General features: G+C 40.9%; 1 protein-coding gene across 9 annotated transcripts in view; it reads right to left on the reverse strand.

Annotated features, from left to right (window-relative positions):
- SPAG9 (sperm associated antigen 9) overlaps nucleotides 1-14,098 on the reverse strand; it is a 100,276-nt gene extending 86,178 nt beyond the window's left edge. For 8 of the 9 annotated variants that reach the window (XM_087955889.1, XM_087955894.1, XM_026667373.2 and 5 more), the window contains exons 1-2: nucleotides 13,640-14,095; nucleotides 7,748-7,868 (exon numbers count right to left, since the gene is read on the reverse strand). In XM_087955889.1, the coding sequence (XP_087812015.1) occupies nucleotides 7,748-7,868; nucleotides 13,640-13,945 (427 nt within the window). In that variant the 5' untranslated portion in view covers nucleotides 13,946-14,095. Of the gene's footprint in view, nucleotides 1-7,747; nucleotides 7,869-13,639 lie in introns of all 9 variants that reach the window. The other variant, XM_087955896.1, reaches the window with a different exon arrangement.
- Nucleotides 14,099-20,778: the final 6,680 nt, after the last annotated feature.

The raw sequence follows: 20,778 nt of genomic DNA on the forward strand, positions 1-20,778 counted from the left end.
AAAAAAAGAATGGTTATTTCTTTGCAATGATTGCTGGATTATGCGCCATCAAATCAGTACTGAATTTCAACTACCACATAGATAAATTTTCTTCAGGACAGTTTGTCCCCCGTTTGGTACTTCTAGTCTTCCAAATGCACACCAATTGGTAGTGTAATCATGTCCATCCCCCTTGCTTCTGGCTGTCTTCTTTTTCTCTTTTTCTCTCCACCTTTCCCAGAATTATTTCTATTGTATATCACTGAGAATTGGACGACAAACATGTTTCATTTATTATGCTTGGGTGCATAGTTAGGCAGAGGTTCAGACTGGATTTAGCATTTTTGTACATTCTTACCAAGGACTTAAAGGGACGCGGTGGCTCAGGGGCTAAGACGCTGAGCTTGTCAATCAGAAAGTTTGGCAGTTCAAATCCCTAGTGTGGAGTGAGCTCCCGTTACTTGTCCCAGCTTCTGCCAACCTAGCAATTCGAAAGCAGGTAAAAATGCAAGTAGAAAAATAGGGACCACTTTGGTGGGAAGGTAACAGCGTTCCATGCACCTTTGGTGTTTAGTCACACCGGCCACATGACCATGGAGACGTCTTCAGACAGCGCTGGCTCTTCGGCTTTGTAACGGAGATGAGCACCGTCCCCCAGAGCCGGAAACAACTAGCACACATGTGCGAGAGGAATCTTTACCTTTACGTTTACCAAGGACTTAGGGTAGTCAGATGTTGTTCTTTAATAATATTAGTGGTATCATCGCAGTATGTAAATTGTTCCAAGTAAAGCTGCCTTTTGCAATTGACTGACAATTTTGTCAATGGTGATGGTATTCAAGAGTGCTCCAGATGTTTTGGGATTGCACCCAAGGCATCTATTACTATTTATATTATCTTTTGCCACAATCATTCTACTTTTTTTGCAACTCTTGTATTTTGTGATTTCTCAAGTTCTTTTCTCTTCTCTTCTGCTCTCTCCAGACACTGTCTACTATCCAGATTTTATTTTTGTCTTTCTTATTGATAAAGTCTGAAGTGTTATGGAACAGGTGCTTGTCTGTTTGAATTTTTAAATTCCAGACCACTTCTTCATTTTCTATTACTTTGTCTATTTTGTTGTCCATCAATTCTTGCTTGCAGGCTGGCAATACTATTTCTTAGACATTCCAATTCATCGTTCTACTTTGTCATGCCTTTGTTTCTAATCAGCCTTTGCAATCTTGCAGCAGCTAACTACACTGCTCAAAAAAATAAAGGGAACACTTAAACAACACAATGTAACTCCAAGTCAATCACACTTCTGTGAAATCAAACTGTCCACTCAGGTAGCAACACTGATTGACAATCAATGTCACATGCTGTTGTGCAAATGGAATAGACAACAGGTGGAAAGCATAGGCAGTTAGCAAGACATCCCCAATAAAGGAGTGGTTCTGCAGGTGGTGACCACAGACCACTTCTCAGTTCCTATGCTTTCTGGCTGATGGTTTGGTCACTTTTGAATGCTGGCAGTGCTTTCACTCTAGTGGTAGTCTACAACCCACACAAGTGGCTCCGGTAGTGCAGCTCATCCAGGATGGCACATCAATGCGAGCTGTGGCAAGAAGGTTTCCTGTGTCTGTCAGCGTAGTGTCCAGAGCATGGAGGCGCTACCAGGAGACAGGCCAGTACATCAAGAGACGTGGAGGAGGCCGTAGGAGGGCAACAACCCAGCATCAGGACCGCTACCTCTGCCTTTCTGCAAGAAGGGACAGGAGGAGCACTGCCAGAGCCCTGCAAAATGACCTCCAGCGGGCCACAAATGTGCATGTGGCTGCTCAAACGGTCAGAAACAGACTCCATGAGGGTGGTATAAGGGCCCGACGACCACAGGTGGGGGTTGTGCTTACAACCCAACACCGTGCAGGACGTTTGGCATTTGCCAGAGAACACCAAGATTGGCAAATTCGCCACTGGCGCCCTGTGCTCTTCACAGATGAAAGCGGGTTCACACTGAGCACATGTGACAGATGTGACAGGGTCTGGAGACACCGTGGAGAACGTTCTGCTACCTGCAACATCCTCTAGTATGACCGGTTTGGCAGTGGGTCAGTAATGGTGTTGGGTGGCATTTCTTTAGGGGGCCGCATAGCCCTCCATGTGCTCACCAGAGGTAGCCTGACTGCCATTAGGTACCGAGATGAGATCATCAGACCCCTTGTGAGACCATATGCTGGTGCGGTTGGCCCTGGGTTCCTCCTAATGCAAGACAATGCTAGACCTCATGTGGCTGGACTGTGTCAGCAGTTCCTGCAAGACGAAGGCATTGATGCTATGGACTGGCCCGCCCGTTCCCCAGACCTGAATCCAATTGAGCACATCTGGGACATCATGTCTCACTCCATCCACCAATGCCACGTTGCACCATAGACTATCCAGGAGTTGAGGGATGCTTTAGTCCAGGTGTGGGAGGAGATCCCTCAGGAGACCATCCACCACCTCATCAGGAGCATGCTCAGGCATTGTAGGGAGATCATACAGGCACGTGGAGGCCACACACACTACTGAGCCTCATTTTGACTTGTTTAAGGTCATTGCATCAAAGTTGGATCAGTCTGTAGTGTTTTTTTCCATTTTAATTTTGAGTGTAACTCCAAATTAAATGGGTTGCTAAGTTTGATTTCCATTGATAATTTTTGTGTGATTTTGTTGTCAGCACATTCAACTATGTAGTGAACAAAGTATTTAATAAGAATATTTGATTCATTCAGATCTAGGCTGTCTTATTTTTGTGTTCCCTTTATTTTTTTGAGCAGTGTATATATAAGAAAATCCATCTGGTTCAGTTCCAAGCTAGGGGAAAGACGCTGGAAATAACATGGAGGGCTGATTGGAAAGAAAGATTCTGTTTATTGATGAGCAGAACCAACACACATATAGCATGTAGTTCTGGAACAGCTGACAAATTGGTTTGGCTTTACATGGGCTTTTATACAGGTTTTTTTTACAGCATTTTGTAATCTGGAGGCTTGCTTTGTGTGTTTTTATTGATTAGTTTTATTTGTTTTGCAAAGGCTCATGTTGGGTAATTAATTATCACTTTCTTAGTCCTAATCCTGTCAGGATATATGATTGTTTTTATCCTGTTCACTATTGCCTCAAGTCTGCATTTCTTAATGGACAGGTATCGTTTCAATTTTTCTCAATGAAAGGGGTTAAGATCATGTCCTGTTCTTAATCCCATCACCTGGAGGTGAAGGTGTTTTGTTTGTGAATAGGCACATTAAGGAAGACTGGGGCTGCTTTCTGCCTCTAAGAACATGCTTCTCCATTTCTCCTTTGGGGAAATATAATATTCTGCTTCTTTTAATAATTCCCAAAATATTTCATTCTTGGGGAGGGGAGGCTTCCCACATGCCCTTAGCCAGTGTCAGGTCTTTTTTTGTTATGTGATATGATTCTTACTGAATCTTACTTTGTTAATTTCCAAACTGATTCTCAAACTTATGTTCAAAACAAATGCAATTCAGAATATTAACTATTCTAACCTGAAATTATCAGGATACTGATAAGGTACTCTTTCCATCTTTTTGTCTGAAATAGTAAAATATACTGTTCCAAGTGTTAAATACAGTGTACCTACCGTGATTCTTCATAAGTCTTTTTTTAAAAAAGCATAGATTTCAGGCCAGTTATACATTGTATATTTACAACTCTCACTAGCTAGGATTACACGTCAGGATTTGTTCCTTTAGGTGGCAAAGAAAATGTCATGATTTGGCTGCAAACGTTTGCTTTTTATGGTTAGGCTACTCTCTCATCAAAGCCAAAGAACAAATAGAAAAAATAGACTCCATGCATGATGCTTATCAAGATTCCCAACTGACTGGCATGCAAACACAGTCAATGCATGTGAATCCAAGACATCTGAAAAGAACATCACAAGTTTTATTTCTTGTGCTACTTACAATTCTGAATAAATAAATGAAATGGTAATACTAGCATATAAGAGCATTATCAACAACAATGCTGGTAAAATAAAGACTCCCACAAGATAAATAACCAAACAAAAGATAACAGAAATTATTCACTTATATTACATGCATTATTTAGTGAATAAATTTTTTTATGAAAGAGTAGGTAGACATTTTTAAGATAAATTACACGAAACTATCTTCTTTTATTTTAAGTTTAAGTATAACAATCATATTTAAAGTGAGAGATTGCTATACAATCCAAATTCATCTTTATTTTAATTTCAGTTAGGCCATATTACATTTAGAAGAAAAGTGACATTATTCTTACTCTTAATTTATAGATCTTTATATGTCTTTAAATTAAGAATACATATAGCTCTGGGAAATAAAAATTTAAGCCAAACTGCATATTTCCTAAGGAACAATCCTCCTTTACAAAAGTAAATCACAGGAAGGCCTAGACGTCAAGTGATTAAGCAGCATAGAGTAGACAGTTTCAGTAGTAGTATATTTTTGTAGAAGTGACCTGGGACACTAGAAATTACAGGAAGATAACTTCTCAAACATACAAAATTTAAGAAAAATCTATTGCAGGTGGACTGAACAGAACATTTCTAACAGCTGGAGAGATTAGAGAGGAAGGGATTAACAAAAGAGAAAGAAGGCACACAGTGAGAAATATATTGGGCTGTCTGCCTCACACACTTGTGGCTGCTGGTGCCAATATATTGCTTTCAATATGTATTCCCTATAGTGTGCCCACTTACTTTTTTGTAATCCCTTCCTCCCCAATGAATGTAAATGTAAAATGGAATTCTCTTCTTGTAATTATTCCAGCCCAGGAGGGCATTCAAGGGAGGATAGCTAATGGGCTCCTGGGAGAAGCCAGCCATCTTTAGACAGGCAAATGATGCTGGCTATTTGCAGCTTCTACAAAGGAACAGAAATGGATCAGTTCCCTTTGACCTTCTGATGTGAAACTGCCCAAGCTGTTTCTCCTTACAATCGTTCCTTTTTCTCATGAAGAGACCACAAGACAGTTATTGCGGGTGGAGGGGAGGGGACAGGGAGATGGGGGAATTCATCATTTTGCTCCAGCTGCATATTGGAGCCTTTTGAGGACACTACATTTGTGCACTTCTCTTGCTAACTATTTTTAGAAATTGTCAATTAATTTAAGGAAGTTAATCATTCTTTTCATTAAGCTAAACATACCCAATTCCCTCAACCTGTGTGTGTGTGTGGACTTACCAAAGCACTAACACTTTATTGGATATTGATTCTATCCCTCTATTAATGCAGCCTAGGACTGCACTGGCTTTTTTTGGCAGCTGCAGCATGCTGCTGCTTCATAGTTGCCACCTACTCTATACTTGTGCATTGGGAGGAGGGGGGGGTTGCCTAAATGTAAAACCTTGCTTTTCTCTATACTGAATTTCATCTTGTTATATCTGGCCTGTCAGGTCCACCATCTTCAGCTTGTTGCCACACTTGTGTCCTGCCATCAAAGAACTGGAGGAAATAGCATGGGGGGGGGGGGGGACGACAAATTGGCAGCAATAAACCTGTATGCATTTTTGTGTGGGAATTCGGGAGGTAGCTGAAGAAAAACTGGTTTGGACTGGTTTGTGCCAAGGTATTTTCAATGCTGTTTGCCCTGAGTGTGGAAAGTTATCCCAAAACATCCAGGCATCACATTGGCTGGATTTGGACAAGTCATAGGGGGAGGGACAGGACTGAAGGAAATAGTTTTGTCTTGTTGCACGGGAAACTCAGATTCCATCTGATTTTACGGCATCCAGCATCTCTTAGTAAAAATACATTTTACTTCAACCAAGCAGTCAAGGGTTTTTCTTCCCTAAGCAATCAGACTGGGGCAAGTCTGACAAGGCCCAATGTTCAAGTCTGTCAAGATCCTTCTATATCTTGTGTTTATCTTTTGGAGTATTGGCTATTCCTGCCACTTTGATGTCATCTGAAAATTTGATGAGTCCCCCTTCTATCCCCTTGTCTAAGTCATTGATGAAGATATTGAAGAGTATTGGGCCTAAGGCAAAGCCTTGGGGTACCCCACCACATATTTCCCTCCATGTAGATGCAGTTCCATTAAGGATTACATATTGAGTGCAGATGGTTAGCATTACAAATCCATCTGGTGGTAATGTTGCCCAACCCACATTTTTCTAGCTTATCAAGTTGGAATTCTTTATATATTTATTTCTCATGTAATTCTTTTTTTGATTTCTTGGATTCTATTATCTTTTATTGTTTTATTTCCAGTTTCAAGCTGAAAACACAATCATATGATTTACTACCTAATGAGGGATTCACTTAGCTAAGAGTTACCAGCCCCAATTGTAACCCCTAAATGAAGATTCCCTGTAGAGATATGTGAAGCATTTTGAGTTCAAAACATTTTGTCCCTAAATATCTTTTTCCAACCTCATCAAAAAATAATTCTGAAATTGCAACACTGACAGAAAAAAATCAGAATAGGGTATTTGAGGTTGGAACATTTCAGCTTTGAAATGTTTTGCACAGTTCTAGACAGTGGACTCATATGAAATGTTTAAAGATTTATAAATCACAAGATAAGCAAACACTAGATTGCAGTCACCCAATCTACTATTTTCTAAGAACTTGTATTCAAAAGCACTGTTGGAAGTACAGATTATATTTCAGGTTGATGCTTTACAGGTTTGTAGGTTCATTAAATGAAAATAAACTAAAGCATTACATTAGGAAAGATAAGGAACTTTGAAAGTACAAGAAAAATTGTCAGCAATCACACTTTCACTTCGGGTGACCAAATATCCAGGATTAATATCCATAAAGTCCAATAATTGGTTAGGCTGCTAGAGGATGGAAGAAACCTTCTGATTACAAAGAATTGATTTTGTCTGATAAACTGTTTCTGAATATGTATTAAAGCATTTTTTTAAAATAAAGGCATACTCTATTTAAAAAGAAAATGACAATTTGAATAACTACTGAGGAAAAGTATATGTCAATATTGACATTTTTTTTTCTATTATTAGCACTCTTTCTGACACCTTTAGCTATTTTCATCAGAAACAATTTTTAAAAATCTCCAATATATGATTTTGGAGATCTCCTTGCATTTAATGTAGAATTATTATAGAATAATAATATAGCATTTTACCACTAAATTTCCTGGAATATTTTAAGAATATTATGTATCAAGTTACAGGTAATAGAATCCATTTGAACTTAGCTGATCTAAATCAAATTTGGTTAATGAGACTACAAGTATGCGTGTTTCCCACAAAATAAGACTAGGTCATATTTTCTTTTGGGCCCCAAAATAAGCGCTAGGGCTTATTTTGGGGGGTGTCTTGTTTTTTCCATGTACGGGAGGCCCACTTCTGTTTGCTCGCGTTGGGGCAGGAGGCTGCATGGTGTGCCAGTGCCCCTGCCATGAGGCAGGGGAGGGTGGAGCTCCCCCACGTGCCCCCACTGGCCTACCTTAGGGACCCCACAACCAGACCATCCATGCCCCAACACCTGCCTTGCTTCACGGCAGCAGCTCTGCTAACCCTGTCTAGCAGTATCTATCTACATGGATACTTAATACAAAATAAAGTACACATGCATATGTGTATTTATTTGTGTGCACATGTATATGAATTGAAATGAGTGGCTACACAAATTTATAAATAAACAAAACAACACAAAGAGGGAATCATTTTGGTACAAAGCCCCTTCATGATTTTTATTCCAAAATATAAATGAATTGTATGTGTAATTTAAAAGGACTTAATTAAAATTTACACATATTTCTTACTTACTTTGATCAGCATAATTTTTTGCTTTCAGTTCAAGTTGTCGAGTTTGTGACTCTAAAGCTTCTACTCGTATCTGTATCTCTTTTTTTTCTTGTTCTTGAGAATCTTCAAATTCAATAAATTTCTGTGTGAAAAGAAAATGTATTTATGAGTATATTTAAATATTTTATGTAGTCAAAAACCTTGTAGAAGCTGTTTAACCTCTTTTCCAAACCATTTTAGCAGCATGAGCAAAAGAAGTACACTTTTTTTTTTTGTATACAACTCTATACTATAGTAGAGACTACAGTCCTGATTCTTGCAGGGATAATTTTTATCCGGCCTATGTTGAAATATGGGGTATGTCTAGCCTGGACCATGTTATTTTGCACTTGGACCATGTTATTTTGGCTCAGAAATTAAGCCAAGTTAATTTTGGTCAATACTGTGATGGAAGGGCTGCAGGCTATATTGGATTCTTTTTAAAGAAATCCAGAAAGAAAGCAATAGCGAACTATTTTGGTACTGTTGCTAAGAAAACTACTGAGATGTTCCCATTCAGTCATCAGGAATAAAGTTAAACTTGCAGGAGATTCTACTTTAACATACAGGTATTATTATGAACATTAATAATAACATTTTCCCTATAGATATTCAAAAGAATCCACAACAATTCAAGATTTTGAAAATGTACACTGGGGATGGAGAATCCAATTTAACAGTCTGCTCTGTTGACAGACATAGCTGACACATCTTAGCTTCCTACAGATGCTCTTAGATAAAGTCCACAGACTAAGCTATTTAAATAATCCTATGAGTCTCAAAGTTTTTAAGAGATCATTCAGTGTTTAACAGTGAGTTTCTAATCCATTTATCCTGAGCCTCCCTGATAATCCAAATAAAATTTTGAAATAGAACATAAACTTTTTATTCTTAATAACATAGCAATTCAAACAATTTAAAGTATTCAAAGTAGTTAAAATCCTGTAGTACCACAGTTTTGGGTCTATTTAGTACTCTTGTGTATCAATATGGTACTGAATATTTGTATCCTAAAGCTAGAAATCTCCCAACCAACTTAATGTTAAAATAAAAGCAAACACAGATATATCAAGCATATAATAAGGGCAGAAAAGAACATTCTACAAGTGATACCGTGTTTCTCCAACAATACGGCCTCCACCAATAGGAAGCCCCACCATGTTTTATTGGCATAAAATCAAATTAAGCCCCTCCCCCCAAATTAAGGCCCATATTAAACATGCGAAATGGGGGGGGGGGGGAACGGCGGAGGGGCTTGCCGTTAGGAAGTACTTTTGTTGCATGCCCGGATATGGTGCTGCCTGCGTTGGTGGGGCACTTCATATCGGGAGACCTTCTGCCACCGTTGCTTTCCCTTCTCCCTTGCTGCCGCGGCGTTAAGAGCAATGCCACGGCGTTTGGCGCAGCCACGTGCGGCCAGCCAGGACTCCTCCCTGCAACCGGAGCCCTGCAGAGACACTTGGCTTCGGGCGCTCCTGTCGCCGCCTTCCCTTTGCCTTTGAAGGTAAAGCGAATTCTTTAAAACGACACCCTATTACAACAAAGCCTCCCCTGCCCGAGAGGGCAGCCCAGCCACATGGGGAGGCGAATCTCTTGGGGCCGCAGCGCAGGATCGGCCCACCCAGGAGAAGCACCCAGCCGCCATCCCTGCCTGGCGCCGGGCAGAGCGCGAAGAGCTTCGCCTGGGCGCCCAGCACAGCTGACAGGTGGGCCCTCCTGCCCGGTGGCAGAGTTCTCACCAAGGCAGCGAGCGCCTCCCTGCCAGGCCCTCTGCTCATCCCACCAGGGCTGCGCCAGAGCCGTGCGGGCTGGGCAGAGCTGGGAAAGCGAGCCACGGGTGCGCGCCCGCCTGCCAAGCGAAAGAGCCGGGCTGACCCAAGTTTGGCTTCCTTCCCAAGTCCCTCCAGCCCGAACCCGAAGGGGCCACCGGGAGAGGCCGCCCGAGGCAGTGATAGCGCCCACCCATCCGTGGACAGGGAGGCAAGGCGACGGCCTGTGCCGCGTCCTGCTCCGAGCTGAGCCCCGCCGAGTCAGCGCCTCTGCCTGATGCCCGTTCCGCTGCAGCGTTTGGAGCTGCCGGCACATTTGGAGATGTGTGGGGATGGGGACGGGCTGGGCGAGGGGTGGAAAGGATGGGGGGCTTCGGGCTCTCTCACCGCGGACGGGTGGGCGCTATCACTGCCTCGGGCAGCCTCTCCCAGTGGCCCCTTCGGGTTCGCGCTAGAGGGACTTGGGAAGGAAGCCAAGCTCAGGTCGGCCCGGCTCTTTTGCTTGGCAGGCGGGCGCGCACCCGCAGCTCGCTTTCCTGGCTCTGCCCAGTCCGCACGGCTCTGGCGCAGCCCTGGCGGGATGAGCGGAGGGTCCGGCGGGGAGGCGCTTGCTGCCTTGGTGAGAGCTCTGCTGCCGGGAAGGAGGGCCTGCCTGTCAGCTGCGTTGGGCGCCACAGGCAAAGCTCTTCGCGCTCTGCCCGGCGCCAGGCAGGGATGGTGGCTGGGCACTTCTCCCAAAGTGGGCCGATCCTGCGCTGCGGCCCCGGGAGATTTGCCTCCCCACGTGGGGTTGGGCTGCCCTCTCGGGCAGGGGATGCTTTGTTGTAGTAGGGTGTCGTTTTTAAAATAATTCACTTTACCTTCGAAGGCAAAGGGAAGGCGGCGACAGGAGCGCCTGAAGCCAAGTGTCTCCACAGGGCTCCGGTTGCAGGGAGGAGCCCTGACTGGCTGCACGTGGCTGCGCCAAACGCCGTGGCATTGCTCTTAACGCCGCGGCAGCAAGGGAGAAGGGAAAGCAACGGTGGCGGAAGGTCTCCCGAACATCCAAGCTGTCGCCACCCGCCCACCCGAGGATGCAAGGGGGGGGGGAATTAAGTCATCCCCGAAAAGACGGCCTAGCCGTTTTTTCGGGGGTCAAAAAAAAAAATAAGGCCCAGCCTTATTTGGTGAGAAACACAGTATTACTAGATATATTAAGAAAACATTTCATAACATCAAATTACAGAAGTAATATTACACTAGCGATGTAATATTACACTAAAGATATATATACTCTCTTGCCAGGGTGTTGAGACAAAAAAAAAACAATTACAAATGAATATATACAAATAATTTTATTTAGATTGAATAAATGTTTATTCTAGTCAAGAGACTTATGTATATACACAGTTCAGTGCAGATTATTAGAACACTGCTTTCTGGCCATTTCAAAACATCTCAGATAAAACTATCTTTAGCCCTATCAATATCAGAAATCTTGTTTAAAAAATGTTACACACAAGTCACATGTAAATCATAGGCTAATCAGATTATTCTGTTTTCACAAAATGTTTAGTAGAAATTATATCTATCGGAAAAGATCCAAAATAAGACCAATGATAGAAAAAAGCCAAGTGCATTTCTTAAAATAGTTTTACCCGCTTTTTTAGCCAAAAGAATCCTTACAAATACCATGTGATACATAATGCCTTCAGGCACTAAAGAAATAGTGATAAACATATTCTTGACTGAGACATTACACAAAAGTTATAACATTTTACTTCAGATGCTACCATAAAGTAATATCATTATTGCCATAAATCACATGAGAAATAAAAATTAAAACGCTTAACAGGCCAGCATAAAAATCCTGCTAGACTTTATACAATACCTTGTCATCTTCTTAAATACTTTCTCCACTCCACATAATACACCCAAACAGATTTAGAAAGTGCTACAGTTTTCTAGAGAGATTTCAGAAGGTGAGAGTAAGGCAAGAGAAGTGAGGAATTCAGCTTGTTAACAGTGTCTGCATAGCTGGTGGAAAGATACCACTAGCTATTGACTGTCACAGTAATCAAAACAATTATTGTGTCTTACAACAAACAGTAAATATGCCACAGTAGTGATTGCATTCAGAATTGTTCAAATAAATAAAAGAACATATGAAGCTACCTAATGTCAAGAACATTAATCCATTTAACTTGCTACAATGATTCTACACATCAATAACTCTAAAGTGTCCAACAGGATTTTTTCTTACTCCTGTTACTCAACTCCTGCTTAACTAGGGTTTAAGGACAACAAATGTTCAGTTAAGTTCCATGGATAAATAGCAAGTAATTATTATTGAATAAAAAGTTCATTTCCATTCATATTCCTGTCAAATCCATATATGAATACAAATTTAATTTTGAAGTTAACTCTTGCATTCATCAATGCATTTATATAACTGTTGTGACTCCTTATAATTTGGTACCTCACAGCCAAAATTACCATAATCATTTCTGAATTCATCATGACTAAAATAAGTGACATGATTCATGAACAGATCTTGAGCCCAATATTATTTGACACCTTTGTTTGCGATGAAGGTGTCTATAGTACTTTACCATTCATTCTCAATGTCATTTGCTTCTTCTTAAGCACCAACATCAAGCCTTTTAACAAATGAATCCCCAGAATCCTGGGACTGTCCTATCCTGCCCACAATAAAAAGAAATAAAGAATGGAAGAAACAACACAGCAGTATTTATACTTTAAGTGCTCTTCAAAATATGTTATTGAGACACTATAAAAGTTGTCAACTCATGTGCATGACAGTTTTGAAGAATCAGACTGAGACTTATAGTTCTGCCTTAGGCATGAAAGCCAGCTGGATCACCTGGGGCAGTCACTCTCTCAAATCAACCCATCTCACAGGGTTGTTGTGAAGAAAATAGGAGAAGGAAGAAGTATTATATATGTTTGCCCTTGAGTTATACAAAATAATAAACGTTTTTTAAAATAAATGAATAAATTCTGGATGCAGCAGAAAGTGAATTTACAATGCCATGCATCAACAGCGTGGCCTTATTAAAGAACTTACCTAAAATGCTCAATTGTGCTATTGTTCAATGAAAAGCAACTTTCAGTGTTACAGGTGGAAGAACTGTATAAGGAAAGGTTGCTTATTTTTTCTCTTTCATCTATTTAAATTTCAAAGTTTCATTTATATATAAACAGAGATATATAGAGAGAGATAGCAAGATCATATTGTTCTTTTCTAAATTAATTTTAAAAATTCAGCATGACAGAAAAAGCATATTATTAGCAATTGTGTTTTCACATAATGCATCCTATCTATAACTTTTAGTATCAAATGTGCTGTAAAAAACTAATTTAATCTCACTTGATATTTAGCCTCTTGAAGCTTCATGAAAAAAAGGTTTTCCTACATTATCTGTTGCTTCAAAGTTTTCATTCTCCAGTACTTAAATAAGACCACAACTTTCCAAACATCATAAATCCTGTACAAGAATGGATTTATTGAGGCCTAACACTGCATAACGAGCATATGACAACTACCACACAACTAAAATTACTGCCCCAGGGCACGAAAAGGTTGAAAGCAATAAACCCAGCCTTTCAGAAGTTCACCCTGGTCTACCCATTGCATCATAAGATACAGCTGGCAAGGAGCCTGTTTTAACCGCAGCCAATCAGATTCCTCTGGAAGGATCACAAGCAAAGCAATCAAAGCAACTCCTTCAAATCAACAGTATCCTTTACCCCAACTGGGCGACAGAAGATCTCCCACAAGGCCTTCGCTACAAGATTCACACCCATCCCTATTGCTCGTGGATTTTTTCTATTCTAACAACACTCCCCCCCCCCCCAGCTCTCCATGCAATGGCAACAGCCAACTTCCACTTCGGTTGCACCAGCAAGCCCAGTCTACTACCGTACACCATCAATTTGGCTTCTTCATCCTCTCTCTCCCCACCAAACTTTTAGCCACCAAACCGTCGTTCACGTGTCCGTGTAAGCAGAAAAGTCTCTCTTCAGGTCCTCCGGGGCTGCCAACATCATCCCCGCTACCACCGCACCCCAAGTCGTCGTCCCCCCCACTCCTCCTCCTACGCACCTCCTCGGCCTGTTTACGCAGCGCCTTCTCCCGCTCGTACTGGGTGAGGAGCTGCTCGTTGTCGTCCCGCAGCAGCTCCAGCTCTACGCTGGTCTCCTGGCTGTGCGCACAGACCGAGTCCAGGTTCTCGAGCACGGCCACCACCAGCGGCATCAGTTCGGCCACCACCTCCTCGTCGTAGCGCCCGATGAGACGCTCGAACTCGCGGTAGATAGAGCCCGCCAGACCCGACACCCGCTCTGACATCATGGCCGGGCCGGGACCGCCCGGATCCTCCTGGTACACCACGCCGTCGGCCAGTTCCATGGTCTCAGAGCAGGCGGCGCACAAGGAGCCGGCCGGGCGGCAAAAGGCCGGAGGCGAAGAACCCGCAGGAGATGCAGCGCCTCCCTCCGCAACGGAATCTGGACGGGAAGGAAGCCTGGGTGAAAGGCGCGCGGCGCTGACCTCACCCACGGCGCCGAAGCGGAGGGAGGGGACGCGGGGCAGTGGCGTCAAAAGTGGGCGGGGCTTTTACTCAGACCCGAATTCTCCAGCAGGCCTCGGCAGTGGTGGTGGGGGGGTGGGTGGGTGGAGTTTAGAGCCGCTGACGTGCCATGGAAAAGAAACTAGGGCGGGGAGGGGCACTTGGGTGGGCGGCTCAATGGCAGGGGAGGGGAGGGGTGGGGCTCAGAAGGTGGTGCTGCGGTTTGCGTGGATGATTCAGGGAGAAAATTGGTGGGTCATTATACAAATTGCACCACCCCGTTTAGGGTGCACCACCTTTATCCCTATAAGTAAGCTTCCGAAGATCTGAATCTCCTTTCTGGCTTGAGCTCAAGGCGGTGGACGCAATATTCAGGTGTAGGTTGTGCGGTCTGCTGCGCGATTGCTTGGCGGCGGTGTGCGTTTCACGCAGCACAACAGTTGTGGCTTGGCGTATAGGGTGAATTCAGGTATACTGGTTTTGTAAGCCTTGTTGTGTCTTTGTTATGTGAGCCCGGCCACATTTGCTTTATTGGATAATGAATACTTGGCTTGGCTTAGTTTATAATACGCAAAAACATCCAAGCTGCAGTGCTGGTGGACTGATTTTCAAATACACGTAGGCTTGGTAAAAAAACAAAAAACTTTCCATGGGATGTTTTCCCACAAATTAAATGTCATTTACTCGAGCAAATTTTCTGAGTTCACATGACACAAGGCACTGACAGGCCTTATATAGGCTTGATTTGTACCACGTGTTGTAAGGTGGGTTGGGTCATCGGTATGCAATGTGAAGATAGAGCGTGGCTGCAAGAGTTTGGAGTGAGGAGAGTGGGAGAGTTAATGATAACTGCTGGCATAAATAATTATTTGATTTGTAGAAAAATTGGCAGTTACAGATTATAGTGGAGAATGAACAGTGTAATGAAAGTTAATAGGTGATGAAGCCTGTTAGGGGGTTAGTAAAGAAGCAGAAACATTTTAACCTTAATGAAAAGGAAAACCTGTAGAACTAAAATTGATAATGAAAAAATATTAGTAACCTTTAATTCTTGATTAACATTTCTCCTTATTAATATACTGTTGCCAACGATGTGCCTATCCCATATTTTACTTACATGTCACTCAGGTGGTATTCGACAGGTTCTGACCAGTTCTGGAGAACTGGTAGCAGAAATTTTGCGTAGTTCAGAGAACCTGTAAATTACCACCTCTGACTGGCCCCATCCTTATCTATTCTCTGCCTCCTGAGTCCCAGCTGATCGGCTGGGTCTTCTTTTGTTACCCTGCACAGGAGAACAGAGCTAGAAAGCAGGTTGGTGGGGTGGGGTGGGAATGGAGATTTTACAGTATCCTTCCCCCAGGAGTGGGGAGGGAATGGGGATTTTGCAGTAACCTTAGCCTGCCATGCCCACCAAGCCACACCCACAGAACAGGTAGTAAAAAAATTTGAATCCCACCACTGATGTCACTGTAAATATGCATACAATATTACAGAGCATGTTGTAAGTTTTTGCCACTAAGGAATTTGTAGTCTAAATTTGGACTGTGGGAAGATAATAAAGAAAAATTGGAGATAAAGGTGGATGAGAGACCAACATGATTTTGTGTCTATTTCTTTAGGGAGGTACTTGGTGCTAAGACAAAAATTAACAGAAAAGGTGGTTAATAAGAAAAATTGTACAAACTTGAATATGTAAAATCTCAGAACAATAAAAAACCCAATATTTGAATTATTAAAATTATATTGTCTAGACACATTTAAGAAAAATGAGCAAGTGTGTATTTACTTGAATATTTAATGCTATGGTGTAATTTTTGAAGAAAAGAATAGGTCCTGATCATCTGAGAAGAGGTCCTCACAGTTGAAGAATTAAAAATCTGTCATTTTCTTATTCAGAACAGTAGGTTAGCAATAACAGGAAGAGGAAAGGCTGGGCACATCAAAACTTAGGTCTGCTATTCTGAATGAGTTCCAACATTGTTAGCTTCCCATGTCACATAGACATATAGTAGCAGTAATGAATATTGCAATTTGGCACTTTCCTAATTTTGTTTGCAGCCAGCAATTTCCTGTTGAAATAGTTACAAAGGGTGAAAGTAACAAATTAGAGTATTGCTAAACTCAGGTTGGATATTGATTTCACACAGTTGTTGAAATCTATTTCCTAATTTATTTTATTTTCTAATTGTTATGTTTAATTTATCAAACAAATTCCAGTAGCTATGACTATTGTGTGACTTGACTTTGCTGTCTGCATACAAATAACATTTGACATTCAGGACACAATTTTAGGAGTATGCCTTTTAATGAGCTCCCTCTACTGGTTCTGCAAGAGTATATGTTCTGTGTTTCTTTTTTAAATCAAATCTTTTCATCACTGCAGAGTTATAGCCCAAGAAAACTTTTAAAAATTGAAATAACTAGATTAGGGGAAACTGCATGTATCTAGTTTTCTTGAATGATTATGGCATGGACAAGATGCATGAATGGAACAGGTGGCACAGTGGAATAGAATTCAGCATACATATCATAAATGCCGTTATATTTGAGATAGTTATTGAATTATCAATTTTCAGTGTTCCATGTAATTTATTTAGCATAAGTCTCATAGACCTTAGTTGGACTGACCCATTTGTAGATATTAATCACATAGAGTAATGCAGTGAACCAAGCAAACGCAATGGTCCAATGACACCTGAAAGATCTGTGTCTGTCTTTCTATCTGATTTGTATGGCTGCCCATCCTAAACTATCTTAAATTCCACCCAACCCTGGGTCGCTCAAAGATATAATTTTTTTCTGAATTAAATCTTTTATTATTACAAAGGATACTCCTAGACAGATAAGTCTATTCCACAATGTTCTATTTTATTATTGGCTTTATACTTTGCATTTATATCCATGTAATACTCAACATGATTTACAAGACAAATACAAGTATCAAGAATACAAAAGGCAAACAAGCAATACCAATATAATTAAATCCCAAATAAATTATTAAATAAATTAACAGTTAAAAGCTTAATGAAAGATATGTTTTTTTACCAATATCCTAAACATTGGGAGAATGGCACAGAAAGAGTTTTGCCAAGGTAGTGCATTCTACAGCCCAGGAGCCACAGAGATCACAAATTTTTTTTAGCTTTCTCATGTCAGTAGGAAGTGAGCCCCAAAATAATCAAGAGTAATTATAAAACAGGTTTAACCTTGAGTTTTTGACAATGACTGGTGGTTCTTCTCAACTTCAGAATTCTCTTAAGGGCAAAATTAACATATTTGATCATGCAGAGGATATTCTATAACACAGCTGAAACAAAAATTGCTACTGTAATCATTAGAGAGTTCTTTGATTCAATTTTCACCTTTGGATATGTGCCATAGCAACCTTCTGTCTCCCCATATTTTCTAGGAAAGTGTCAATTTTGATATTCCCCTCAACTAGCCTGGCTTTTAAATGTACAGGTGGGAGGTGACACATTAGAAAGCTGCTAAGCTGGAAGAAATTGTCCTTTGGTAATTACTAATTATCTCTTATTGGAATTACTAATTAAAATTATGGTACAAAAATACTACAAGTAGTCCTCGACTTACAACAGTTTTGCTTAGTGACTGTTCGAAGTTACAATAGCACTGAAAAAGTGACTTCTGACTATTTTTCACACTTGTAACTGTTGCAGCAGCCCCACGGTCATGTGATTTACATTTGGATGCTTGGCAATTGGTTCGTATTTATGACAGTTGCAGTATCCCAGGTCACGTGATCCTCTTTTGCAACCTGACAAACAAAACCAATGGGGAAACCAAATTCACTTAACGGTATTACTAATTAAACAACTGCAGTGATTCACTTAATAAATGTGGTGAGAAAGGACATAAAATGGGGCCAAACAAATTTCTCACTTAGCAATATCAATTTTGGGCTCAATTGTGGTTGTACATTGGCTACTACCTGTACAGATATGGTGAAGGGAATTCCTTCTTTCCCTTTCCAGTATGGATCATTTAAGATAGATTCCTTCTCTCTGAGTTCCTAAGTTCTAATGCTGAAACTCTCAAGAAAGAAAAGGTTATACCAGCTCCGTTATAGGATTTGGGGTAGGATATATTTGTCTCCCATACAACAATTAATTAAACATAAATCCCTCTGCCAAATAGTTCAACCTAGGAAAAAAAATGTATATGCTGCCCACAATAGCTAAGCAAAGCTTGGTGGTTTGTACATCCAAACTAAACTGCTTCAGACTTTACTCCACCTTCAAAATTACAGTGCATACACCTTCTAGCCTAAGGATATGCCAGAGAATGGAATTTGCTAGCCTACATATAATCTTCATAGATCACACTGAGCAGAAACGTAACACTGTTTTATTTAGAAATATATTTATGGCAGAGATTCTGAAGAAAGTACAAAGACTGAATCAACCTATGGTTCATTGAAAAATAGACTACAATGGTTGTGATCATTTATGAGTCTGAGAGTATTAATATATTCAGGGATGCATATTATACAATATATTATTCAAATGATTTGCCATTAAATGTATGGATTTTATGAAGGATGAATATAGGAGCTGTTCTATTTCACTTTAAAGTTTGTAAAAATATTGGAGGTGGGATATAAAGAACTAAATGTGTCACAGATATTACAGTATATACAACAGCTCTACAATGTAATTTGAAGAATCATGGAATTTACAGTATGTAAAAAAGATCCATAAAACTCAGCTTTGGCTTTGTTTCAAACATACTGCATATGTGAGCTTCAATAATCATGATAGAAAATAAAGCTTTAATACTGATGATAATTAAACTCTTACACCAATCTCTTCCACTGGCTCTCCCACCTCAGCCAGTTTAAAGCAAATCTAGTATAGCTGCTTATGAAATGTGCTTTTACAGGAAAAGATTAACATTACAGCTATTAAGCTCTACATCTGTTACTGTGTTATATAATATTCTGTTTTGAAAAATGTGGGTTTACCTGAACAGACTTTCATTTACACTAGACTAAATGCATGTTTTCAAAGTGTGTGTCATTAAGCTACATTTTTCTTCTAGTTGTGGGATATATGCAATAGTATGCTGATTTGCAAGAAATTATCTGTATAACAGACGTATCTTAAATTAAGTATGTGAGCATGCTTGGAGAAAAATAAGGGCAATAATAGCTGTTGTCTATGACCATTCCAAGAAAGGCCACAACTTGTACAACACATGAAGTTGGTCAAAACTCCTCCCGGTCCTGGCTTCTACATGTTCCATCAGGGACTGTGAAATCAGATTGTAAGCTTCATATTGAAACCTATGTGTTTTGGGGAGAGTATAACTCCATGTAAAGCAAAAGTTAGAAATAAGTCACCTTCTGCATCAATAGCAGGTACCAACCTTCTGAGTACCAACCTGTTTCTTTCCATTTAGAACTTTAGGTTGAGCAAGGATGCTATTGTGCAGCTGGGAGGATGGTGCAATGGTAGCACCAACAGATGGTCTGTAGTATCCAAGAGCCCATAAAAGGCCCCAGGTCTGGTCACATATGTGGAAAAATGCTTCTAGAGACTGCTGAGGTTTCCTGAGACATTGTTTTATCCTTTAAAATCAAGAGGTGACTGTACTTAGTGTCACAAAATGTTGGTAGTTGCTCTAAATCATGAACTGCATTCTTAGCTTTGAACAAAATAAAGTGTTTCATACCAGGCTAAGCCTGAATGGGCTAATAGGACAATACACTTGCTAAAGTGTGATTGGCTAGGTTGCGGGTCAATGGGCTATATAAATCCAGCTCAGTGGTGGTATTTTGCCGGTAGCGGTGATGAGCAGAGGAGAATGAACTGGTTCTCTCTAACACTCTGCTGTTGGGCCTACCTGCCCGGGCTCCCATCCTAACCTTTTTGTCCTGCTTTTGAAGTGCAGCTGCTTTGTGTGGCACAGCAGACTGTTGTGCAGCAGCTGCTAAAGTGACAGGGAGAATGCAGGATTGCAGGAGGCGAGTTGGAAAGCCTCTGCGCCTGCACAAAGTGTGTTTGTCATGTTTATGCACACGTAAAGCAGAGGTGGTATTCAGCAGGTTCTGACCAGTTCTGGAGAACTGGTAGTGGAAATTTTGAGTAGTTCAGAGAACTGGCAAACGCCATCTCTGACTGGAAATTTTACTGCCATGCCCACCAAGCCACGCCCACAGAACTGGTAGTAAACAAATTTGAATCCCACTACTGGTGTAAAATGTGTGCATACACACAAAGCGCGCCCAAGTCATGCCTACTGAACCAATGGTAAAAATTTTTGAAACTCACCACTGATCCAGCTGATATGATTTCTGATACATTGGTTTTACTGAACCCAGATAAACATGAGTTAATAAATGAGTGAAATTATCCATGGTTGCATGTGTAGTCCAAATATAGTCACTACTGAAGTTAAGCAAAAACCTTTGCTATCTGGTGTGTTTTGTCTAAATGAATCCTAATACAGGTTGGTAACAGTTTTTTAATCGTTTCCAAAAACACTGAGCTGTCATGATTCTTACTGGATATTTGTAACTACTTCGCTCATAGTTTTGCTTCTAAATGGATTAAGCCATTCAGCACAAAACCCTTTAAAAAATCCCATACGAACAGAAATATGAAGCACTTGGCCACTCTAGAGGATAATGTTAGACCTATTAATCTCTAAG

The sequence above is a fragment of the Notechis scutatus genome, chromosome 2, assembly GCF_049901735.1.
Source record: "Notechis scutatus isolate UNSWTSFEM ecotype Mainland chromosome 2, rNotScu1.2, whole genome shotgun sequence".
Classification (NCBI taxonomy): Eukaryota; Metazoa; Chordata; class Lepidosauria; order Squamata; family Elapidae; genus Notechis; species Notechis scutatus.